This window comes from Sabethes cyaneus, chromosome 3 (assembly GCF_943734655.1).
Source record: "Sabethes cyaneus chromosome 3, idSabCyanKW18_F2, whole genome shotgun sequence".
NCBI classification, from domain to species: Eukaryota; Metazoa; Arthropoda; class Insecta; order Diptera; family Culicidae; genus Sabethes; species Sabethes cyaneus.
The window spans coordinates 162,134,533-162,156,877 of NC_071355.1; the positions used below are offsets into that span (position 1 = coordinate 162,134,533).

At 41.3% G+C, this 22,345-nt stretch overlaps 1 protein-coding gene across 5 annotated transcripts in view; it reads right to left on the reverse strand.

Annotated features, from left to right (window-relative positions):
• LOC128744227 (cGMP-dependent protein kinase, isozyme 2 forms cD4/T1/T3A/T3B) overlaps positions 1 to 22,345 on the reverse strand; it is a 416,751-nt gene that overhangs the window by 36,087 nt on the left and 358,319 nt on the right. For all 5 annotated transcript variants that reach the window (XM_053841068.1, XM_053841069.1, XM_053841072.1 and 2 more), the window contains one exon: positions 13,327 to 13,546. In XM_053841068.1, the coding sequence (XP_053697043.1) occupies positions 13,327 to 13,546 (220 nt within the window). The remainder of the gene's footprint in view (positions 1 to 13,326; positions 13,547 to 22,345) is intronic.

The window sequence follows — 22,345 nt, forward strand, 5'->3', positions numbered from 1 at the left end:
GAAACGGTTGATTGGAGGGTTGTTAATGGTTTAATTTAATTGATACGTATGTCGATTAATATATGTCGATGCTGAACAATGAACGGTTGTTGTAGTGTAACATACAATCATAATTGAAAGTCAACTTAATTTGAGGATAAAGTAAATTGGATTTAAATAGGCACATATTGGATAATATGTGGTGTTATACATCAAACCGTTCCCGGAATTGTGTTCCCAAGCGGCTATTCATAGAACTTGTTTATTCCAAGCGCAGCATAATAAATCATTTTTATTGTGGGACATCGTGAGCAGTTTAACTTTCTGCGTCATATGTCTCGTGTGAAAATATGTGCAAATATGCGAGATTATTCTGTTATGCAAATGCAATTGCACAACATCATCACAGAGCAGCAAAGCGTTAGTTCTGTAGAAGAGCAGTTCCCGCTATCTTTTGGGTTCCCGTGGATCGGAGAGAGAAGGCCTAATAAGATTGGCATGACGAGCAAAACCAATGCGATAACTTTCACACGGTTATTTATCTAGCATTGTTCACAATTGTTACGACGCGAAATGCGGTTTGAGGAAAACTATTTTCTTTTGCTGCGTATGTTTCAACGTTACGATGCAACTACTGATATTAGTCATTTTTCGTGATATCTTTTCGAGTGCCAACAATGCCATCATAGAACAAACAGTTTGGAGAAACTGTTGCATGTTGAGATAATTGGTTTATTATTATTATTTTGTTATTTATTCGTACAATTCATCGGACAGTTCGGGTCTAAATAGCAGACAAATAAAGATTGCGGAACCTGTCTACGTCGACTTAGTGTGCTGAAACCCAACAGACGACAGCGGTCTTCGTATGGCGTTAAGTATTGCTGATGCTTCCCGGGAAGGAAGAAGTGCATATCGAACTAATTTTCGCTGTACGTTTTCTAGTCTGACGGACCAGATAGACTCGTGGGGGTTCCAAACGATGCTCGCAAATTCCAATAAAGCAATGGAGAGTTTTGAAGCAAAGCGGATCATTGAATTTACCAGCGAACTTAATTATGAACTCAAGACTAAGATTGGACTTGCCAATGATAGCAGAAATATGGGACTTCATGGTGAGTTTCTCGTCAAGTAATACTCCAATATCCTCCACCTGTTTTACCCTGTTCAGTTTGCCTCTTGAAATTTCGTAATCAAACTCTATTGCGCTTCTAGTGCGATGAGAGCTGATGACGCAACATTTCTCCACACTGAATAACAATTGATTCCTTACGCACCAGTCACTAAACAAGTCAGGAAGCTTCAGTAATATTCTGCAGTCCTTGATTCGTCTAACCACAAGACAGATTTGCAAATCAACAGCGAAGATAAGCCTTCCATCTTCATTGAGTAGTAACGCTGCATCGTTTATGTAGATACAGAATAGCAGTGGTCCCAAATTGCTACCATGCGGTACACACGGAACGACTACTGGCGGAGTGGAAAGACCCTACCTGCCCTGTCTACGTACGTACGTTATGGAGGATCGGTCTACAACGGACCAAATCTTTACCCTGCGGCAGATCCTCCAGAAGTGCTGCGAATTCCGAGTCCCCACGCATCACCTGTTCATCGATTTCAAAGCCGCATAAGATAGTGTAACCCGACAAGAGCTATGGAAAATTCTAGACGAAAACGGCTTTCCGGATAAGCCTACTAGACTTATCATGGCTACGAGTGCTGAGTGGGGATGCTGTACTCCAGGCTTGGGCAAAACAAAGCACCGAGCTTAAACGGTGGGTACCATCGCCCACAACAACTCATCAAACTTAATTACGTTTTGCACGCCGTTTGCGTACATGCAAACAAACACGAAGTGTAGGAAGCATTATACCATTAGCGTTGAATTTGAAATATTTTTAGCAACAGTTATCAATGCTTTCGGTTAGCACATTTCCGAGTGTTAACTCATATCGGCATCCACCGTAGAAGAGTATTTTCAAGCTTGCAAAAACACGCGTGGAGGCGCTTCATACTTATATCAATTGGCCGTGCGAGTAAATGAAATATAAAAAGGAATACGAAAACCTAACGCTAGCAAAAAGACACGAGTTCACGCTGCGCTGATCGTCTAGCATATATCCGAGAAACTTATACGAAGTATAATTGCACGCAATCCCGAGTGTTGCCAAAGTGTTAAAACCCGGTGCATAAAAGACAACAGAGAAACGGCTTGTGGTTGCTTTTTTTCACAGCGTGCGGGTTATTTCATTAGGCATGGAACAGAGTGCCGTCTCAAATGAACTTCGAAGGAGTTTTGGGGCCTGCTGTATTCCTAACATTTCTGCAAGATCTGTCCGATGGTAAAAGCTTGGTCCGTAGTTGCGCGAGTCCCCATAAAGCCCGCCTGATAATTCCCTACGATATCTTGTGTTGTGCTATCGGTGACAGCCAGCGTAACAGGTTCTGAGAGAGTACCTTGTAGGCGGCGTTTACCAGCGTTATGCCGCGATAGTTGCAGCAGTCGAGTCAATCACCATTTTTGTAGATAGGACAAACTAGTCCTTCCATCCAATTCTCCGGTAGCTTATCCTCCTCTCAAATCTTGGAAATAATTGAATGCAAAGCCGTTACTTCTTACACCAGTTTGACTTCTTGGAAATCAGATGCTGGGTTATTACTATCTTCCATGGGCATGCCTAGCTTAACTTCCTCCTTCTGTAACTTCGTCGTTGAGTTGTACATCGACCTGCCGACCAACCTCGCGCTCGTTCTATCCCACGTCTCTCACACGTGCGCGTGGTTGTTCCAATTCTTCATGATCTCTAGCCTCTTTCTGGCATTTTTTACTCCTCAGGATCGTAGTCAACTGGTTCCGGGCTTGTCGGTATTTGGCATAGTTCTCCCTAGTGTAGCACCTAGGGTTTGCTTTTTTGCCGAATTAGAACGGACCTTGCGTCCTCACAGACTGGCGCTGAGTGGCCGGATTATCAAACGAAACCGTGCGTCCTCACAGACTGGCGCTAAGTAGTCAGATTCCTTGAACCAAGAATGGAAATAGCTGGCTTAAACATAAGACAAATCATCGGGTAATCAATCAATCAATCGGGTCAGTGAACATCGACTGACTTCAGGTCCCATTGACAGCAACGTGGTGGCCATTTTGATTTTTGAAAAAATACGGACCAGTGATTCCGCCGGCACAGCTGAAAGCAATATACAGCAGCTGCTCACAACATGACATCAAGATCACTATCGGGGACATGAACTCCCATGTTAGTAAACGGTGTCCACGGTAAAATTGCAACACACTCAAATTACTCTAACAGAGGTTAATCCCGGTATAGTAATTAGCATTTACGTCTCTCACACCGAGGACCCGGATTCAAATCCCAACCCCGCAGAAGTCACGAATGACCCAAGCTGTCAAAGTGACTAAAATCAAACAAAAAAATTGCTCTAACTTTTAAACCGTTTTATAAAATAATTTAAATTTTGCATGGACAAAGTACAAAGTACCGTTCTGATTCAAATTTAGAACAGTCTCAAACTTCGAACACTTCAGAATAAAATGCTCGTAGTATCGCAAATATGATAAAATATTATGCTTATTGTACACCACCGTGTTCGTTAGAATGTCCTCTATCCGGTGAGGCATGACATTGAACTGTAGGACTCCTTGTAAGAAATCAGCAGGCGCTGGAAAAAAATGGGAACTCAGATTTTAACTTCGTTCGCATACTCTTAGCGTTTCGTGCAAAAGTAGCTGTTTTTTCGTTTGCATTATTTTACCAATTTTAGAATATTTACCTTCCCACTTCGCGATTATTAGGCAAGTGCAAGATATATACGTACTAAAGCATAGTTAAAATACTATATTTCATGCATTATTTCAAAGATATTAGATAAATAAAAAGTGTTCGAAGTTTGAATCACGTTTTGAGGTGTGATTCAAACTCCGAACACCCACGAATAATATCCGGTTTTTCTGGATTTCCCTTCGGGAACATGAATTATCTGCATTGTAAAGCTGTACAAAGTTAACCTGCTTTAGATGTTGTACATAGAGTTTGAAAATATTAGTAAATGACTGCAGAAGTACGGATTGAATCTAATTATTGTGTGAAAAATTTAAATCATACTGTTAGGTGGATTTAAAAAGACAGTGTTTAGAAAAAGGATGAAATTTCACTCATTTAAGTTGAATGACACTAAAAACATTAATACTTTTCAAAGTAATACAAGTGTTCGATGTCTGAGACTGAAATATTCGAGCTTTGAATGTGGACCATGAAAGTGTTCGAAGTTTGAATCAAAACCGAACAGCAGTTTTTAAGTGTTTTTCAATGTAAATTAACATTTTATTCTCATTATTTAAATTTTAATACGAAAATAATTAAATTGTCATGCTATTAAACCATTTACGGGAGTACTATAAAGATGTTTTTGAACATTTTTCTTTGAAGAAAGTTTCAGCATAGCTTAAGTGTTCGAAGTTTGAATCAGAACGTTACATTGTTTACGTTGTGTGAGTGTTTTCATCAGGTGTGCAAAGATCTGAAAAATGGCGTCGAAAGGACAACTCTTTCGCGATAAAAATTTGCACAAATACATCGAAAATCAGAATATCTCACATTGTGCTATCGGTAAAAAGTTGGAAATCCTGAACTCTACGGTTTCTCGTGTTATAAAATGGTTCGAAGAACATCTGACTGTCGATCGTGAGTCAAGATGTGGAGAAAAAAGGCGTCCGTATATTATTAAGGAACGTACCCGCGTTGTTTATTTAATTTAATTTAAGTTAATTTTCGTAAGCGGCATCTTCACTAGAATAATTAAAATCAAAAAGACTATAGGTATAGTATATACACACGATTTACCAAGCTCTAATATAAAGTGACCAGATTTTTTTTGGATGAATGCGGGACATATTGAATGGAATGGCTTATTTGCCAAATCGGTTCGGTAGTAAAGATGGGATCATTTAGGAATTGGGCAATTCATTTTGGTGATAGCGACGCTCCCAGTGGCCGTGAATGCTAGCTTTTGGTAGCGTTGTGTTATTTGTAAACAATTATGCTCGGTATATATTTTTCGCAGTTTTATGGTAACATGGTTTCGAGATATTCATCATGTAGGAGGAGAAATGAAAGTAATTATGTACGGTCACCTGCAGATTCCATCAGCGTAGGCTCAGGAGCTAGCGGGACTGACGGATTATCCTAAAAGAGCTGTGATGTGAGTAATTGAAGGGTGTAAGGAAACTCTCGTCAACTGCGGTGACGGTCATTCGGAAAGTCAAGGTTGATCTCAGCGTCACGGTTTGTGCTTTAACAAAAAAACTGAATACTGACCGCTGTACTGTACGGCGAATCCGTCTCGGAATGGCTACAAGTGTTACCGAGCAAGTGGGGATCCCAACAAAAGCCTCAAACAATAAACAAAGGCTAGAATCCAGTCACGTGGGCCGTGCGGCCGGGTGGTGACGAAACGCGATGCATGTGTCTGACTCGATGATGAATAAGCTTCAGAGAAGGCCGATTTCAGCCAAAATCCAGGGGTTAAATTCTTTATGCTCTGGATCGCGGTAGGGTTTGTAGTAGTTTCGCGATTGGTTTTTGGGATCGGTTCGTAATAAAAGCGTGATCATGACTTGGCACAGACTTGTTTCATTGGCATCCGAATGAAAAACCAGTATTTTATGAAGAATAAGAATTTGGAGATACACAGGGCTAGGTGCCTCACCAGGCGGATTTTGCCCTTCATCAAGTCACCGCAGTTTCTGCCGCAGTTTCAGCATGTATGGTACAATGGACAATGGACTTCAGTGCATCTCAAAAGAGCTGCGTGCACCAAATTGTCCCCGGGTTCGTCAAATATTAAAATATTGGGGGATAATGAAACGAAAGCTCAAGATTAAGAGAACAGTTACCAGCGATATTGGTCAGATGAGGAGTTCGAGGTGCTGCTGGGCGGGCCGTGACTGGGGAGGGTGTGCACCGGCTAATGAGCGGTGTCAGCAGTAGGTTTTTTCAAGCAATGTAACATAATTTCCTATGTTTCATCTTTAGATTTTTTTACGTTTAAAAAATTAATAAATGCGGGACATTTTCCGGGACACTCAGTAATCCGGGACAAGCCATCCAAATCCGGGACAGTCCCGCATAATTCGGGACGTCTGGTCAGCCTACTCTAATAGCTCTACATAACTCCAATTAGCGCATTTTAGCCGCATTTACTTCGTTAGAAGTCCGGGAATAGAAATTCTACGCTTCGAAGGACACGTGGAGTGTCATTAAAATTGATTTAAGCCTAAATATGAAGCCCAAATTTTGATTGGCATTCAAAATAATATATGAGTAGAATTCCCAAAAACAGAGGCTAGTAGCAAAAAGAACTCCCAAGTCTTTAATTGCGTAGGGTAAAGTGGTGCAGAATGCACCGCTTAAGCAAAACATCATTTTGCAGAGCAACGGCGTGTTTGTTCCACGTTTATCAACTTCTAGAAGACTTTGGGATCTTTTTTACACTTACTACTGGTGAAATTTCCTAACAAAAAGCAGTATTTTTTGTTATTTTTGACGATTTTTGGCAAGAGTCAAAATCATTATGTGAGGCAGAACGCCAAAGCCCGTGTACAAAACGCACCAAGTTTGCCCAGCTAGGCGTTAAACGCAACCAAAAAATTACATTCAATAACGTGTTGTATAAACTCCTAGAACTAGGCTGCCGCAATGGCGGAAGCGTTCGTTATAGCGTTTGTTACAAACGCTTGTTTGCTGGGATACAATGGGTTCATATCTCAACATAATTGGCAATAAAATTTAATCATCTACTTTTCTCCAACTGATGTGTGATGAAATATTGTAAGTTAAACAATGTACAATTAGGTTTAAGGCAAATTCTAAGTCCTATACAATACATAATATTGCTACATTTTTAATAAATAATCCGAAACAAAAGATGTACTGCAAATTAAAAATATTTTATAACTGTTCGATCCCGCTGTGATGCATTCTACCCCTGTTTTGTATTTTGAAGTTTTTTGCAATATATGGGAAAAATATGCATAGTTAATGCCGTTTTTGTGATGAATCATCGAGTATGACAGTATATCAATTAGATAGACTGTATTTATTATGAAATTTGAATACCGACTAGTGGTAAAAGCTTAAGAGAAAACCGTGATTTCTTACATGTGGAATGAGATCGCGGATAATCGCTTGATTTTATTGGATGTGGCTATCCTTTTACATTCTACACAGTTATGGATTAGCGTGTTTTACACCAAAATAAAATGCGCATTCATACTTACTTACTTAATTGGCCTAACGTCTTATGACAAGGCCTGCGCAGTATAATTTCTCCATCTGTTTCGGTCCATGGCAACTGATCTCCAGTTCCGCGGGCACCCAGTGCTCGCCAGATCTCGCTCCACCTGGTCTTGCCACCTCGCTCGCTGTGCCCCTCTTCGTCTTGTTCCTACCGGATTTGATGCGAAGACCATTTTTGCAGGATAGTTGTCCGGCATTCTAGCAACATGTCCTGCCCAACGTATCCGTCCAGCTTTAACCACTTTCTGAATACTTGGTTCGCCGTAGAGACGCGTGAGCTCGTGGTTCATTCTTCGCCTTCATACACCGTTCTCTTGCACTCCGCCAAAGATGGTTCTTAGCACCCGCCGTTCGAAAACTCCGAGTGCTCGTAGGTCCTCTTCTAGCAATGTCCACGTTTCGTGCCCGTAGAGGACAGCCGGTCTAATTAGCGTTTTGTACAATGTGCACTTTGTACGGGGGCTCAGATTGTTCGACCGCAAGTGTTTGTGGAGTCCGTAGTAGGCCCGACTTCCGCTGATAATACGTCTTTTAATCTCACGGCTGGTATTGTTGTCCTCTGTTGCCAGCGAGCCAAGGTATACGAACTCGTCGACTACCTCGAACTCATCCCCGTCGATTACCACGGTGCTGCCCAAGCGAGCCCTGTCGCGCTCGGTCCCGCCCGCCAGCATATACTTCGTTTTAGACGTATTTATCTGCAATCCAATCTTCTCTGCTTCGCGTTTCAGTCTGGTGTACTGATCTTCCACCGCCTCAAATGTTCTGCCGACAGCATCCACGTCGTCAGCAAAGCAGATAAATTGACTGGATTTATTGAAAATCGTGCCCCGCATTTCGATCGCCGCTCGCCTTATAACACCTTCAAGCGCAATGTTGAATAGCAGGCAGGAAAGACCATCTCCTTGTCGAAGTCCCCTGCGAGATTCGAATGGGTCCGACAATCCACCCGAGATTCTCACACAGCACTGGATCCCATCCATCGTAGCCATGATAAGTCTAGTAAGCTTACCCGGAAAGCCGTTTTCGTCCAAAATTTTCCATAGCTCTTGTCGGTTTACGCTATCATATGCGGCTTTGAAATCGATGAACAGGTGGTGCGTGGGGACTCGGAATTCGCGGCACTTCTGGAGGATCTGCCGCAGGGTGAAGATTTGGTCTGTTGTAGACCGACCCTCCATGAAGCCGGCCTGGTAACTTTCCACAAATCTATTGGCTATTGGCGATAGTCGATGAAAGAGGACTTGGGACAGCACTTTGTAGGCGGCATTCAGGATAGTGATGGCTCGGTAGTTCTCACAATCCAGCTTATCACCTTTCTTGTAGATAGGGCAGATAACCCCGTCTTTCCACTCCTCCGGTAGTCGTTCCGTATCCCAAATCTTGACAATCAATTGATGCAGACAGCCGGCCAACTTGTCCGGGCCCATTTTAATAAGTTCCGCTCCAATGCCATCCTTTCCCGCTGCTTTGTTGTTCTTCAGCCGCTGGATGGCTTCTTTAACTTCCCTTATCGATGGGGGTGGCACATCTTCGTCGCTTGCTGCACCAATGTGGTCACTTCCTCCGCTATCATGGTCTTCCGCCTGCACGCCATTCAGGTGTTCATCGTAGTGCTGCTTCCACCTTTCAATCACCGCACGGTCATCAGTCAAGATACCTCCATCTTTATCTCTGCACATTTCGGCCCGCGGCACGAAGCCTTTACGAGATCCGTTGAGTTTCTGATAGAACTTCCGTGTGTCGTGAAAGCGGTACAGCTGTTCGAGTTCTTCGCACTCCTTCTCCTCTTGGTGGCGCTTCTTTTCCTTGAAGAGTCGGGTTTGCTGCCTCCGCTTCTGTTTGTATCGCTCCACATTCTGACGGGTGGCTCTACGCAGCATTTGTACCCGCGCTGCGTTCTTCTCATCCAATATCTGCTGGCATTCCTCGTCAAACCATTCGTTACGTCGATTCGGTGCCACACTGCCTAGGACGTTCTCCGCTACGCTGTTAATGGCTGTTTTCACGGCATTCCAACAGTCTTCAAGAGGGGCTTCATCCAGCTCTCCCTCTTCCGGCAGCGCGGTTTCGAGAGATAACGCGTAGTTTTCGGCGACCTCTGGTTGCTTCAGTCGCGCTAGATTATACCGTGGCGGGCGGCGGTATCGTATGTTGTTCACAACAGATAGTTTTTGACGTATCCTTACCATCACTAGGTAGTGGTCCGAATCAATGTTAGCGCCCGGATAGGTTCTGACGTCGATAATGTCTGAAAAGTGCCGACCATCTATCAGAACGTGGTCGATTTGTGATTCTGTCTGGTTGGGTGATCTCCAGGTGTACCGATGGTAGAGGTTATGCTGGAAGAAGGTACTACGTATGGCCATGTTCTTGGAGGCGGCGAAGTCGACAAGTCTTAGGCCGTTTTCGTTCGTTTGCGGGTGAGCGCTGAACCGTCCAATCACCGGTTTGAATTCCTCCTCCTGACCAACCTGAGCATTACAGTCCCCGATGATAATTTTGACATCATGTCTTGGGCAGCGGTCGTATTCACGCTCCAACTGCGCGTAGAATTCGTCTTTGTCATCATCGGTACTTCCGAGGTGAGGGCTGTGCACGTTAATTATGCTTATATTGAAGAATCGGCCCTTGATTCTTAATCTGCACATTCGGGGGTTGATCGGCCACCACCCGATCACCCGCTTCTGCATCTCGCCCATCACTATAAAAGCTGTGCCCAGCTCGTGTGTATTGCCGCAGCTCTGGTAGATGGCATGACCATCTCTATACGTACGTACCATCGTTCCTTTCCAGCATACCTCCTGCAGCGCTACGATGTCGAACTTGCGGCTCTTCACTTCTTTAGAAAGCACGTGGGTACTTCCGAGGAAATTTAGAGACCGACAGTTCCATGTTCCTAATTTCCAATCGTTAGTCCGTTTTCGTCGCCTGGGTCTTTGCCGATTGTTCCGATTAGAGTTATTATTATTACTTACGGAGTCCATTGCTTTGGTTTTTTTTAGTGGATCAGGCTTGCAAAGCCCGCAACCAACCCCACAGTATCGCCGGAGGGCCAACGCTGCTCGAAGGAGCCCTCCCCCCCTGTCAGCATACGACCTTGGTTTCCACCGGGGTTGGTTACCCGATCTCCACCCGAGGTTGCTCGTATCCCGGCTGGTACCACGAGGAGGTTGGGGTAGGAGTTGCTAGGTAAGAGGCTATGAACCACTGTGGGGTCTATTTTATGCCCAGTGCACAAGGCACCGATGGTACGCATTACCAAGCCATTTACCAGCCATTCATAATTTTACCAAATAGTTTCCGCGTTTTTGAGCAATGGGCATTCGCCCCCCCCCGGTGCGTTCTGGACAGTCTTACCCTGATGTATTCCAGCCGAGATATTCAAAGCTGACTCATCTTTGTCAGCTCAGATGATGCATCACATTGCTCTGTATTACTCTCAAAGTACTCTGTAAGGTAATCCTCAACCAGATCCAGGAGAAGAGCGACGTTACTCTCCGGTGGCAGCAAGCTGGATTCCGTGCTGACCGATCATGTGTAGACCATATCAAAACGCTCCGCATTATATTGGAGCAGATCAACGAATTCCAGAACTCTCTTCTGCTGGTGTTCGTTGACTTCGAAAAGGCGTTCGACCGACTCAACCACGAAAACATCTGGGGCGCGCTAAGGCGTAGAGGAGTTCCAGATGCATTAGTCCATCGCATCGAGGCTCAGTACGAGGCGCTCTCGGGCAAGGGTTTCTACAACGGAGTCTTGTCCGACCCTTTAAGGGTTACTGATGGTGTGAGACAAGGCTTATCACCTTATCACCGCTGCTGTTTTCCATCGTTATGGATGAGATATTAGTTGAACCAATTGACGGTACAGCAAATCGAGGATTGCTTTGGAATCCTCTAACAATGGAGCAACTAAATGCCGTCGATTTAGCTGACGATATTGCCTTGCTCGCACGACGCCGAATCGATATGCAGAGCAATTTAGATGACCTCTCCGAGAGCACCAGGTAACAGGTGACACAGTCAATGTAGCAAAGATTAAATTTATTGTAGTGAACACTGACAACCCCATCAATTTTTACCGAAGCGGCACAAAAGGTTGAGTACGTGGAAGCCTTTCAATATCTTGGAAGCTAGACAACGCTCGACGGTGGAATCAAGACTGATATTGTCAAACTGATCAGAAAGGCCAGGGGTGTCTTTGCAGGTCTGCGAAACATTTGGCCCTCAAACTATATCACTCTACACATAAAGCCCGAATTTTCAACCCAATCGTGGAATCCGTATTGCTGGACGCCTACGAAACGTGCTGCATCTCTCTATATCATTCATGTCTGGTTTCCTGACAACTGTATATCCAACTGGATGGAGTTCCCCGTCATCGTTGTCATCACCGGCCAATAGCAACAGAAATTCGAGATCGTGGTGGTAGGTGGAAGTGGATCGGACACAGCTTGTGGAAAGGAGCGAACGAGATCTGCAGAGAAGCACTGGATTGGAATCCACTAGAACAACGAAGAAGATGCAGACCCAGAGGTCAACATGCCGACGATACCCGGGCTGTTGACGAGAACCTGTCCTGGTGACAGGTAAAAGCCATGACGGGTAACCGTCGGCAGTGAAGATCCCTGATTTCATACTTTTGTTCTGCCGGTACGGCGAACATGGAGCAGTAAGTAAGTACACTCGAAAAAATCGACACGTCAAGTTTACGTGAAAACGTAGGTAATTCTCATCCGCCGCACTTTTCATGTAACCAACTGAATCAGCCATTCTTTTGTTCGCGAAGTGGTTCATATCGCTATTTTCCAGTAATGTTTCTATTTAGCAAGAGATTAGATGTGTTTACGTAGCACTCAGTTCCATTTTTATTTCTTTTGAGAATTACTCTTGCACAACTAGTAATTACCTACTAGAGATGCCTGTTACGGATACAGCCTTGTGCAAAGAAGTCTGCCATTCTGACGGGGAGGGAATGGAAATAGTATCGATTGTAAAGTTAATGAGTGTATTGATGAAAGAGTAATTGTTAAGCAGCCTTCGATTGCAACGTAATTTATGTTAGTAGCAAATGTAAAATTGGTATCCGGACAGTTTCAATATTTTATTCAAACACGAGCGCCCCTGTTTTCCTAGGAAGCATGTTGTTTACTACAGGTTCCATGAGTTTAAAAAGTGCGGTGAGTGACTGCGATTTCAACGGTGTTATTTATGAAAAAATCCATCGACGACTTCCCACTAAAGTAATTGTAGCATATTGAAAATTTCATACGAACATTTTAGTTTTATGGAACTTAAACGCTTCACACCGAAGCGCCTGGCTAATTTTAAAAATAATAATCTCTTTAAAACTACTTCGCATGTCGGTCGGAACATTAAGAATGCGAATGCTTTTTTTGTTACCATTAATTCCTATTATAAGGCCCATTAGCCGGTGAGAACATCTCTAACACCGTAGCAAGCAATTCTTTACAATCATAAAGGTGTGGGGAAATGCTAAAGAACTCGGCTGCCGTCTACACTCTACATAGCATGTCGGATAGGTGAGCATATTCACTATCTGCAAAGTGATGGGAAATCGCCTTTTCATGCTTTTATTTTCATCATCATTACTATTGCAAGGTGTGAAATGTGAAGAAACTGCAATAGCAGCAGCAACCACCACTACTTATGCCAAGCATTCGAAGATGCATAAATTAGAGGCAATTATTGTAATTATTAACCAAAATTTTCCAATCGAACAGAATACCTTCATATCTGTTTTTTTTTCAACGTCATTCGAACTTTTCTCTTCACAGTTCCGCGCAGCTCGAAAACGCAACCGGATGGGATTAATTACGCCAATACACCACACAGCGAACATGCAAATTCGATTATGTGATTTCCAAAAAAAAACGAAAGCGAACGGTCAATGGCACCTTCCGATGACCTTCGATTCGATTCCGATCGGCTTACCACCGCGCACCGTCCGGCGTGGAATCTATTACAACGGAGCAAGAAAGAAAGAAACTAAAGTAGTACACCACACTCACCTCTTGAGAAAATCGGAATATTCGGCCTGCCGGATCAGACCGGTGCGCATCATGATCGTCTGGAAGCATTGCCGTTCGACAGCCCAAAGTTTACAGTCGGTAGCCGCGGTGATCGTCGCCGTTCGCTGACAGTGGTAGAGGATGGCCAGCTCACCCAGAACCTTGGCTCCGGACAGCGTCGACAGGTATTTACCCTCGCGGGATACTTCGACGCGACCCTCTGGAATGAAGAACGGGAGATGATAGAAAAAAATGTTAAAGAACTGTGAAATTGGGTTAGATTAATGATGTGCCAATTAAAGGAAATAATTTCGGGTTTTTTTTTGCTAAGAAAATATTTAATTTTGCTCGTTGGTGGATTATGCACCAACCTGTTTGCGGTATGCACTACCTGAAACTTTTTTCTTGATGTTTTTTGTCGGCGGTCTTTATTATGTCTGCCAGTTGGCCTCGACGCTAGTCTAACAGGTCATTGGATATAAGTTCGAATCTCGTTTGGAAGAGCCTGTAAGAATCAACAGAATCGTAGCATTGGTCTCACCATTGCACAATGGGCAAAAACAAGCTCGTAATAAAATACAGTGCATCTTTTTAGACTATTAGGGTGATCTTATATTCATCTATCAGGGTGATATAAACTTTTGTTTTCTTGAATACGTTTAAAAAAATTTTTTTTCTTCAGAAAGATTGTAGAAGATACTAAAATGAGCAACTTTGCTGAAAATAGTAACTATATATCTCTTACTAGTTGCGAGATATGATTTATTTAAAAATACACTTAAAAATCAATTCTGCACAGTAACTTAGCATCCAACTTATTTATTGCTTTCCACTGTTCTCCAAAGTTATTCAGTTTTTGCCTTTGTGTTAGTTAGTTAGTAATCGCTTTTATTAGGTTATCTATGTACAATTGGGCAAAATGGACTATTCTTGCATTTCGCATAGCATGGAATGGCTGGGATTTGTTTCTTATGATATTTTGACAACATTTGGAATTTATTTGAGTTCAATTCACGGGTGGCACATACGATTTTATACTGTTTAATTAGCTTTTACCATGGTTTTTGGGGAAAATAGGGCAAAATGGACCACTTCCCGAAGTGCAGGCTGAAACCATCACCAATCGATTTCCTCCATTTTTTACATAAGAATAGGTATCTGGTAAGATTCCAAACCAGCGGCTTCTAATTCTTGGGATTACGAGCTCGTTTTCGCCCATTTGTGCATTGCCTGGTACAGTTGGTAGCGAAGTTTTGCGAACAAAAATCATAATTTATAACCAGGTATTCAACCAATAAACAGGATAAATTTCATTTGTTAAGTTATAGCTATCTGTTGATTAAAATATTTTCTCATTTAAAATCACCTCGCACTGATTTAATTTCAACTTTAATATCCGTGTCAATTAGTCCAGAACCTATAGAAGGAAGGAAATTGAAACAGAATAAGGAGAACAGTGCATAAACTGATATATCATTAATTATACGTGAAACCCACGGTCGATTGCTCTTGCTCACCCACATTCATTGGATCGTGACAGTTTTCTTCTCGTAAACGGAACGATAGTATCTTTGCATGATTATACAATATGCAACCTGCTTCACATATATATATATTTTTTAAAATCATCTCTGTCCCAGATTTTAAATCAACCGGTAGGAAACTATTACGGCGTTAAAACAAAAAAGTCGTTACGTTGTCATGGACGATAAACTGTTGACACCGTGACGTGCTTCCCTATCTAATATATATCGTTAGTTATGTGTTGTTTTGTTCCATTTTCACATAGTATTTGCTTAGTAGTAGTTGCAAATTTACACTGTAAATAAAGCACGGGGTTTGCTGCACCTAGACTAGTTTCTCTAATAAACTTTTCTTACTCAAATCAATCAATCCCCTCGATTGGAACCAGATAGAACTTCAGTTTCTCAATAAATATATATGAGTATGGTTGCCTAAAAGTACCTCATCCTCACCGGACGGTGACGCGAGGTTACAAAACCGCGACCAAAAGTCTCACCATGCCGTCCGTGTCCAGTAAGCCATAACTCACCAGCTGAGGAGACGTGCAAATTATCGAGCAGTTACGCCACAAAGGTAACCGGCCCTCTCACGTCAACTAAATATCTACTATATTCTTCCACTTCGAACGAGCCCATATACGTTTTATGGCATTGTGGCAATTTTACTGATCCCATCAACAATCGAACTCCGATGGCGGAAGGTTTTGCCTCATAAGCAAAAATTTGCACTCATTAGGGTCCAAGCGGATAGCGAGCGACGTACCAACGGAACGGACGCGGTTCGGCCTCATGAGGCGCTAATTTTATTTCATTTTCCTGCACTACGGGGTGAAACTTGGCCAAACCCCAGCGTGATCGTGTTAAGCAAGCTTATGTTTATGTTTGTTTGGTCTTCAAAGCTAGTAGCTACCAGCTACCGCACACCGACCGGTGTCCGGTCCGGTGTGGCATCGCGAAATTAGGAACGTGAAGCGAAGCCTAAAACGCCGCCGAAACGGAGGAGAAACTACCGCCCATCGGATCTACTCTGTTACTCTGTTTAGGATTGGGCGGTGCTCAAGCGGAATTATGAAAAGTATGTACACGGTCGTCGGCGAAAGGAGGCTTTTTGTAATTTGTTCATTTCTTTATAAACAGAGCAAATTGACTGTTGATTGTAAACAATTGCCTACAAGCCGTGGGCGCGCGCTGCTGACCGGTAGAAGCAGGTGTTGAGTGATTAATTGGAGATTCGAAAAAATCGAACGAACCGGTTGCAAAAGTTTGCGTAGTTACGTAGGTTTACCTGTTCACTGTTTACACATTCTCGTAATTAGCGAAAAGGCGATTTTGCTTGCAAATGGATACACGATAAATGCGGAAAACGACGCTAATTGTTTTGCAAAACCATAACATTTGTTTCATTCCGAAACACTGCTTACAACGGTTCATTTCATCTTACCCATGGCATTTGCAGTATTTTCACCGAAATCAATAGAATTTTGTGAGAGTAAAATTTAATATCGTCTATGCAACTTTCTAATTACACTATATTACAGTATATGGATATGAATACAGTTAATTTCAATTTTTTTAATAATTCATTATAATTTTAAAAATGATAAAAGTGTCTCACTAATGACGTCTCTCCCCTACTTACAAAGAAGTGACAAATGGCGAACCTCAAAAAAATTAATTTACGTTCATAATATTTATATAGACCAACCTCAGGTTTTGTTGCCTTGCCCTTAATAATGGCACTAATCAGGTATCAGGAATTAATTAATTTTTTAAAACGGTTGTCTTTCCAATAAACGGAGGGAACAGCAGAAGAAAGTAATGAAATCAAAGGTGTTTATAGTATCCAAACAGAATGGGACAAGACGTGAAGGGAAAGAGCGGACCATAAGGTAAGGAGGGGTCATTTAAGCAACGCTTGCTAGGTAGGTTAATACCCAGTTTTGTTTTATGCTCCCCATTCTATCATTCCCGTATACGCACCACACACTTCTATTCGTTGATATTATTTTTGTATGCCTGCAGAAAAAACACACCCGGTGGTTGTTAATCACAAAGCTTACTGGAGCGACTGTCGGCAACGTATTGCTTGTTTCTATCGCAAAAACCGAGAATATAACAGTATATCTTTAGACTTGGGTTTTATCGGCTCATCAGTCAGAAAAAACAAACGAAATTTAACTTTGCCCTAACGTTTCAACATTATATTATGTCTTTTTCAAAGGGCTGTAAGGTAAAGGGGTACACAAAATATATATGGTTTTACATTAATCGGAAACATTTCTTACAAACAGACTTTTCTTAGTGTACTTACATAGCTATTCGTTTAGTCGTATTATTGTTTATGTAGATATCGTTATTGTGCGTCGTCCTGTTATATGAATTGTCAAAGGTTTCTTAATATATAAACGTATAGTGTAGACGACAAAACTCACATGCATATAAATAAAAACAAAAACGTACACTAACGTCACACACTAAACTATTCTGCTCATACCGCCATCACATCATTCATGCAGCGATTTGTCCTGCGTTCTGTTTGTTATTGTTGACAATGCAATGGTGTGAAAGATGCCAGCGTATGTTGTACTAAGGCCTGCGATGTCACTTCTCTTGTTGACTGTGTTGGTGTTTGTCGCTATGTGGCACATCTCGAGAATCGGCAGTGCTGCCATATTCTGGTGTTGATCGAGTATTGTTGTGTCGTGAAGATTGAAGGTGTGTTTTGTTTTTATACAATGTGCCAACAATGCTGTTTTTTCACTGAGTGTTGTAAATTGTGAATCATCGAAATTAGTATCTGAGCTAATCAATTTTTGTAACGCATTTATGTTTGATTTGTGTCCACTAATTCTAGTTTTTAATTTGTTCGTTGTCATACCTATATACTGTGACTTACAATCATTACAGGGGATGCCATAAATTACATTGCAGTGTTTGTCTTTTGCTATTTTATCTTTTGTTTGTGTATAATATTGTTTAGCTAAGTTTGTGTTTCGTGTGGCTAATTTTACGCTAGAGTAGTCTTTTTTCAGGTATTTGCCTATTTTGTCAGTGAGGTAGGGAATGTATAATATTGTCCGGTAAGTAGTATCAGCGTTGTCTTGGTCCGGTTGGTTGACAATATTTTGTCGGGTGTTTCTTCAGTTGATGAGGCGGTTGCGTAGTTTTTTCGGATAATCATTCAGCTTCAAATGTCGGTGCATTATCTCCAATTTCGACGCTTCTGACAGAGCGGGATACAGTTTGTCGACTCTATTGATGATCTTTATTTTTTGATGTGGGGGATGCGCTGACAGATAATTTAGGCAAAGGCCACTCGCAATGGGTTTCTGATACCATTCGGTGGAGATGTGTTGGTCGTCGTGCCTCACTAACAGCATGTCCAAAAAGGGTAACCGGTTGTTCTCCTCAATCTCACAAGTGAATTGGATATTGGGATTGTAACTGTTGAAAGTGTCGACTACATGATCCAGTTTATCCAGTGGAATAGCTGTAACCAAATCGTCCACATACTTTTTGATGAACGGTAGTTTTACATTCAGTTGTTTTAAAACGCAGTCTAATAGAGTTTCTGTGGCAAGGTCCTCTATTGTAGGTGATAGCGGGTTGCCCATAGCTGTACCAAAAGTCTGTTTGTAAAACCGACCGTCGAATTTGAAGAAACTGGCGTCGATGCAGAATTCTACTAGCTCAAGAAACAAATCTAAACAAATGTTTTTGGCGTGTGGTTTAATTTGTTCCCAACAACATATCACGTCTTGGCATACTAGGTCTTTTAGAATACAGGTAAATAATGACACTACATCTAGTGAAATCAACGAGTATGCGGGCGGTAGTGTAACACTGTTGATAAAATCACAAAATTCGAAGCAATCCTTAATATTGTACGAACTGTCGATTGAATTTTGAATCATTTTTCCCACAAACTTTGAAAGTTCGTAAGTCACATTAGGTACCACTGGTCTCAAAGGCAAGCCGGGTTTATGTGCTTTCGGAAGTCCGTAGATTCTTGGGCATGATGCATTTTGTGATTTTAAAGTGGAAGCTGTTTTTCGGTCTATAAGTTTCAGATTGTGTAGCCGCTCGATAAGAGAGTTGGTGTTACGCTGAAAACCTGATGTGGGGTCTCGTGTCAACAGTTTGTATGTTTTGGAATCCTCAAGAAGCGTTGACATCTTTTGCTTATAGTCTGACGCACATAACTACGGTTTTGTTGCCTTTGTCTGATTGTACCACAATAACGTCTGGATTGGACTTCAAGAATGTTTTGGTTACTCTTTCCCCCGTTCACATGTTAGGGCAAGCGGTTCCCACTGTTTGCTGCGATTGGATGACTGGTAAAGATGATTTTGTATAATGTTTGCTAATCCACAGCGGTTTCTATCTTAACGGCGGTAGAAGTAAAGAACAGTCGACCAATGCACCTTCCAGCATTGGACAAAAGGTAGGAGTTACAACGACAACTTGTTAAGCATAGCTACCTATTACCCCCCCCCCTCCCTTTCCTTTCCACTCGTTCCCCTCCATTCCCCAAAAATCCTTCTTCATTACTTTCCCTTACCGTCCCTTCATCAATTGTAGAATCATCGTTTCAAAAAATATTAATACATGCCTGACCGCATTTCAAGGTCATGACTAAAATCACAAGGTTTGGTCTAACGCAAAATATTTTACTTCCAAAAATATGCTTAACTAACTGATATAGTTTCCACATACACACTTCAAATGACGAAAAACGTTAAACGTCAAAAAAAGTTTGCGGTTATAGAATGTTTCGGACAATAATATTTTTTTGCCGTAGGACTACGTCTTATGGTAGGTCGCCAAAAACTTACCGCACGGATAACTCTTGTCGGATTTCGTAAACATAAAATATTGATAAAAAATAATTGATTAAAAATAAACATTGACATCACTACGGAATCCTACCTTATCTTGTCCATCATTTTCGAAAGAAATTAATCTAAATGTAATGTTAGAATATTGAAACTATGTAAAAAATTGCAGGCAACTAACTGACCCAAAGCAGCAAATGAAACGTTCATAGTTATTCTCGGATAAAAGAGTCGCTGATTTTGCTCGCTTTGAGAATTATTGCGTTTCGTCACATGCACTTTTCTATGACATTGCACTTTCAGGACATCAATTTGCACTCGATTTAATGTTTAAAGATAAACTCGGTTGAAAGTAACCGGTGGTTTTATACTGTAACAAAATTGTTTACTTTCAGGACATCAAATTGGACTAGGTTAAATGTGCAAACGATAACATCGGTTGAAGAAGAGGGATGGTATCTGTGCTTGGGAAGTACGTCAGAGTGCAATGACGTACTTCCCAAGCACAGATATCAATTCGAACTAGGTTTAATCGCGTTCGTAAGAAATTTTGTTGGGACGAGGAGACTTTGTTATTCTTTCCCCGGTCAACACTGAATGTAGCACAATGTTGCTGTTATGTAACACAGAAGTAATATTGTAATGTAACAAAGTTGTTACATAGCATATAGCTAACATTTAAAGTAACAATGCTACCATTTTTCATTTAAATGTTACATCAAATTTTGATAATTTTGTAACATTACAATGTTACTTCTGTGCTACTTAACAGCAACATTGTGTTACATTCAGTTTTGACCACCGTGTGTTTTACAAACGCTGTACTCCAAAAGTGACGTTTATAGAGCGATTGATTTGTGTATGTATATTAAGCATAGAAATTGTCTTGTTCGCGCACAGTACGACCCACTTCGCGCGAAGATGTGATGGTAACAAAAAAGCAGTTTTAAAGATATCAATTTATTTTAAATCTCGATTACAATATTTAATTATGAAACAGCGGAATAACAATAAATTTCTCATTTTCAATAGGCAAACGCACACATTTTTTCTTAATACTATCAATTGATAACCCATATGCATTTTGTAATTTATTATCTTGAAATGTACCTATATTTAGAACTTTTGAATCAAACGGTTCCTCAAGAAGAGATTCCTATGTTACGACTTTTTTGCCATCGAAAAAATATACAATATCACGCAAATAAAATTTTTCGACTATAACTATAACATTATCTTTTGTCAAGCAACAATTATTTTGGTTACAAACAGATATTTTGAATGCTTTAAAAACGATAGCCTTAAAGGGGCATAGTAGCTTTTCAATTTTTAAAAATCGATTTTGACCATGTGTGTTTGAAGCCGTTTGGATGAATTCCAAAATTGGACCAAGTTATAGCTATTTGTTCCGCGCATGTCTGGAGCGATTACACGGCGAATAAAAACTTCAACGCTGTTTTTCTCGAACCAGGTTTTCAAAGTCGGTACCATAAATATCTCAAGAACGGCCCAAGCAATTGTCATGATTCTTTTTTCGATATTGCAATTTTTGTATTTTTTAGAAATGTTTAAAGTCAATTTTGTCGACTAAAAACCTTACTTTTATGTCTAAACTAGCTGACCCGACAAACTTCGTATTGCCACAAATTAAACTGTGTTGTACATAAATCGTGAATCTCGAATGACCTTTGTCGCAATCTGGAGTTTTGCAATTTTCTGGGGAGTTCATGGGTGTTTTAATATACAAATTTTCCTCCCAGTAAAGTACAAAACAACGCCTTCCATTGCTTAGCCTGATAAAATAAAGCGGATAGCATTTAAATATTCGCCATCATTTCAAACCATTTCGCCGAATACCATTTTGCGGAACACAAATTCTCGGTTGAACATAACGCGAAATACAGAGTTTCGCAGAATACCATTTCGCGAAAAACCTTACGCGGGATGTACCATTTCACGGAAAATCTATTCGTAGAAAGTACCATTTCGCAGGGGTGACCCAACTGAAGGAAAGTAATAGAGGTCAGTAGATTTAGGAAAATAAATAAACCTAGATATAGGTGATCTCTACGGGGGGCTGCCTCCCCACAGTGGCCGGCGCTTCCGACGGCAGGTTGCCGGCAACACTCGCGGTTGAATGACTATCTTCAAGTAGCCGAAGGGGAAAGGGGAAGAGGTTCCCATATAAAAACAAAATTGTAAATATTAGTGTAAAAGCAATGTTTTGAACACAAAAAACCCGATTCGATTCGCCTTTCGCGTTATTGAGAAAAAAATATTTGAAATAAGGCAAAAAATATGGTATAAAAGGAGCTATGCCCCCTTAAGGAGAAACCGAAAATGGCTAACGTTATTGTGTTAGTGCGACGAACACTGTACTATACATCTCATGTGTTCGTTAAAAACCTAAACGTTTATTTGAATGTTGCATGAGTATTGGTAATACATGTCAAATAGCGGAGCTTGCAAACATAAACACAGCTGATCCGCAGCCAACCGCACCGAATACGAACATCCCAAAATATAGTTTGTTTTCTTTATCAAGACATTTCGATGCATTTAGGATTGCCAGCAGCAACTGAATAATGCATAGGTTCAATAGAATGGTTCATTAATCCGTTTGCATTGAAGGCCAGTTTTTGATTCCTGGTCAGCTGATCG